Here is a 2,832-nt window from a genome sequence, read left to right on the forward strand (position 1 = left end):
TGCCATGTTCCGGGAGCTGGAGCGCCACGCTCCGCCGGGCGTCCCCGTCTTCCAGCCAGAGCCAGAGGAGCCCGATGTCTGGCAGGTCCTGGGGGGTGACAAGGATGACTTCCTCATCTACGACCGGTGAGTGCCCCTCATCTCGGCTGAGCCTTTCCTGGGGGGGTTACAAACCATTTGGTGGGCTTCCAAAAGCTCCCCCCATGGCTGGGCTGGGGGGACCCCAGACTCCCTGCCTTGAGCCAGGCCATGGCTTCTCCCCACAGGTGTGGCCGCCTGGCTTTCCACATCCAGCTGCCCTACAGCTTCCTCCACTTCCCCTATGTGGAGTCGGCCATCCGCTTCACCCACAGCAAGGACTTCTGTGGCAACTGCTCCCTCTACCCCAACACCACCCAGGAGGTAAGGAACAGGGATGCTCACTGGAGTGGGGCTCCCCGCTCTCCTCTGGCATTGCACATCAGGAAAAAACAACCTTATCTTCATGTTTTGGACAGGCTCTGGGTTGGCAGCTGCCCTCGGCCATGGGTGAGAGGGAAGATGATGAAAGATCTGGAATAGGGGCAGTTAAGTAGGTCAGAGCTTTCAGGCTAAGAAGGAATGGACTAAAGGGGTCATAGCCCAGGTCTATGGAAATGCTAACTAGGGTCACTGGCTGTTCTGACATAAGAAAGGGGCAGGCAGTGGACCTGCTCAAGAGGTTCCAAGCTCAGAGCAAAGAAAAGGATGTAGCTCCAGGCTCAACAGGGGATTAGTGGCTTCCTAGGAGAAAAACTCTTCTAGAAATATTAAATACAAAAGTCCCTTTCCTGGCTCAGGAACTCCCTGGACCACAGACAGCCTGAGCCAAGGGATGTACAGAGGCTTGTGTTCTGTGTGCTCCAGCCTCTGCTGTCCTCCTTGCACCCTGGGTCAAGGCTGGAAAACCTTTGTTCTGACCCACGCAGCTTTCTGTAGGACAGATGCTGGTCAGCTTTTGTCCCAGCTCACAGGCGTGCTCGCGGCGGGGCTCTGTGTGCTTTCACATACCACACCAGCCCTTGTGTTACTTTCCTCAGGCTAACAGTACCACGGAGGTCCCTGTAACCCTGAGCCCGCTTCCCGAACAAGAGGGGAAGGAGGCAGAGTCCCCCATCCAGCAGCACAAACCCCTCCATCCTCACCACCACCATGAGGTCAGCAGTGGGAGAGCCACAGACCCTAGTGGGAACCACGAACCTGCCACCGACGCTCACCAGCACCGCAGAGACCATGGCCAGCCCCATCATGAGGGGAAGAAGCAGAAGGAGGGAAATGAGCACTAAGCCAGGCTGGGCAGCCTCGCAGAACCCAGTAGTGTGCAGATGATGCCAATTTGCTTCCCAGAGGCATGAAAGGACTTGCTTTGGGCTGCTGGTCACCAGCAGCATTGGTGTAACAACCCTCTCCAGCATCCCGTGTGTGGGTCATACTCCCATGTTGTGACCAGGGATGAAAATCCCCCTGAGATCCCCTCAGGTGCTGCATTTTCAGCTGCAGGACTCAGTTCTGAGCCTTCTTCTGCCAACCCCTGCCTCTCTGTGCTCAATGAAGCCTGCTGTGCAAACCGGGAGGTCCCTGGTCACTGCTGGCTGACACTGCATGGAGGAGCAGGGTAGGGGTGGAGGGGCCAGAACTGGGACGGGAGCAGCACTGCCAGCATGCTCTGCATGTCCTGGCACCCCTGGATGTCCTGGCCAGGGAGCAAGGGGAGGGACAGCATGTGCCCCACAGGTCGTGGTCCTAGGGGATGGGAGCACTAGGAGTGGTGGGAAGTCGCAGCTCCCCATGGTCTAAACCCTGTACCCCCATAGCTGTCACATCCTGGGGACCCTCTCGGCCTTGCACACGGGTATGTGCAGTGGTGATGGGTGGCCGCAAGATGGTGGCCTTGTCCCCTCTTGGAGACATAGGGGCTGTATCCAAGGCCCACAGCCCTGGGAGGACCGGGGTGAGGATCCTGGGGGTCTCTCCTGGGGAAGAAGCCAGATCGGAGGGTGATGCGGATATCCAGAGTACGAATAAAACCTCTGTGAAGCGAAACCTGCTCAGCCCGGCCTCTGGTGGGGCAACTTCCCCAGAGAAGGTGGGACGCTCGCTCAGCGCTGGGCTGGCTCTGGGCATTTCTTCCGGAGGGTCTTGGGGCTGGATGTGGACCCCATAAAGCATTCCTCTGTTCAGAGACTGGGTGGTAAAGGGGTTGAAAACTGAAGAGACCCCATCTCTTCATACCTTCTGGTTACCTCCTGCCAGGTTGTGAACCCAGGGCTTAGTGCCCCCCAGGGCAGGGCATTGACCCTGCACTGCCAGGAGGAAGTTTGGCTGGGGACCTCAATCTCTGCCTTGTAGGTGTGATGTTGGGTTGCCTGCTCTGAGCTGCTGTCATGGGGCTGAAGTTCCCACATGCAGTCCAAGGTCATACTGGGTGTATTATCCTCGGTGCCCAGCCTGGTCCCCATTGCAGGCACAGTCCCAAGCAGCTGAGTGCCACATCCCTGGCAGGCAGCTGTGCCTGCCTGCACCCAGGATGCCCCCATACCTGTCTCAGTCCCATAGCCTTTCTCTCCAGCTCCATCCATCATCCCATGCAGGCTCACTCAATGCCTCTCCATCTCCTCTCCAGGCCCTACAGCCTGAGTGGGGAGCAGAGAGATGTTTTATTTGCCCAGCATTACGCAGCACCATGCTGTGGTGTGTGTCCTGCTGATCACACTGAGCTGAATTTCTGCCCCATGTCCTGGGAGTCTGCACCCCACCACCCTGTCTCTGTGGGAGGATGCTCTGCCCGGCGACTGGGGCAAGAGCCAGGGTGAA

The 2,832-nt window shown here is 58.2% G+C and overlaps 1 protein-coding gene across 1 annotated transcript; it reads left to right on the top strand.

Moving 5' to 3' along the window:
* Positions 1-4: 4 nt before the first annotated feature.
* On the top strand, positions 5-1,304 carry LOC104524465 (selenoprotein Pb; the record flags this gene model as incomplete). The annotated part of the gene is made up of 3 exons (XM_010167355.1): positions 5-126; positions 267-402; positions 1,059-1,304. Coding segments are annotated over 3 exons (504 nt in total), but the record flags the coding sequence as incomplete, so codon positions are not given.
* Between the last annotated feature and the right edge of the window lie 1,528 nt (positions 1,305-2,832).

Source organism: Antrostomus carolinensis, unplaced genomic scaffold (assembly GCF_000700745.2).
Source record: "Antrostomus carolinensis isolate BGI_N321 unplaced genomic scaffold, ASM70074v2 scaffold33834, whole genome shotgun sequence".
Lineage (NCBI taxonomy): Eukaryota > Metazoa > Chordata > Aves > Caprimulgiformes > Caprimulgidae > Antrostomus > Antrostomus carolinensis.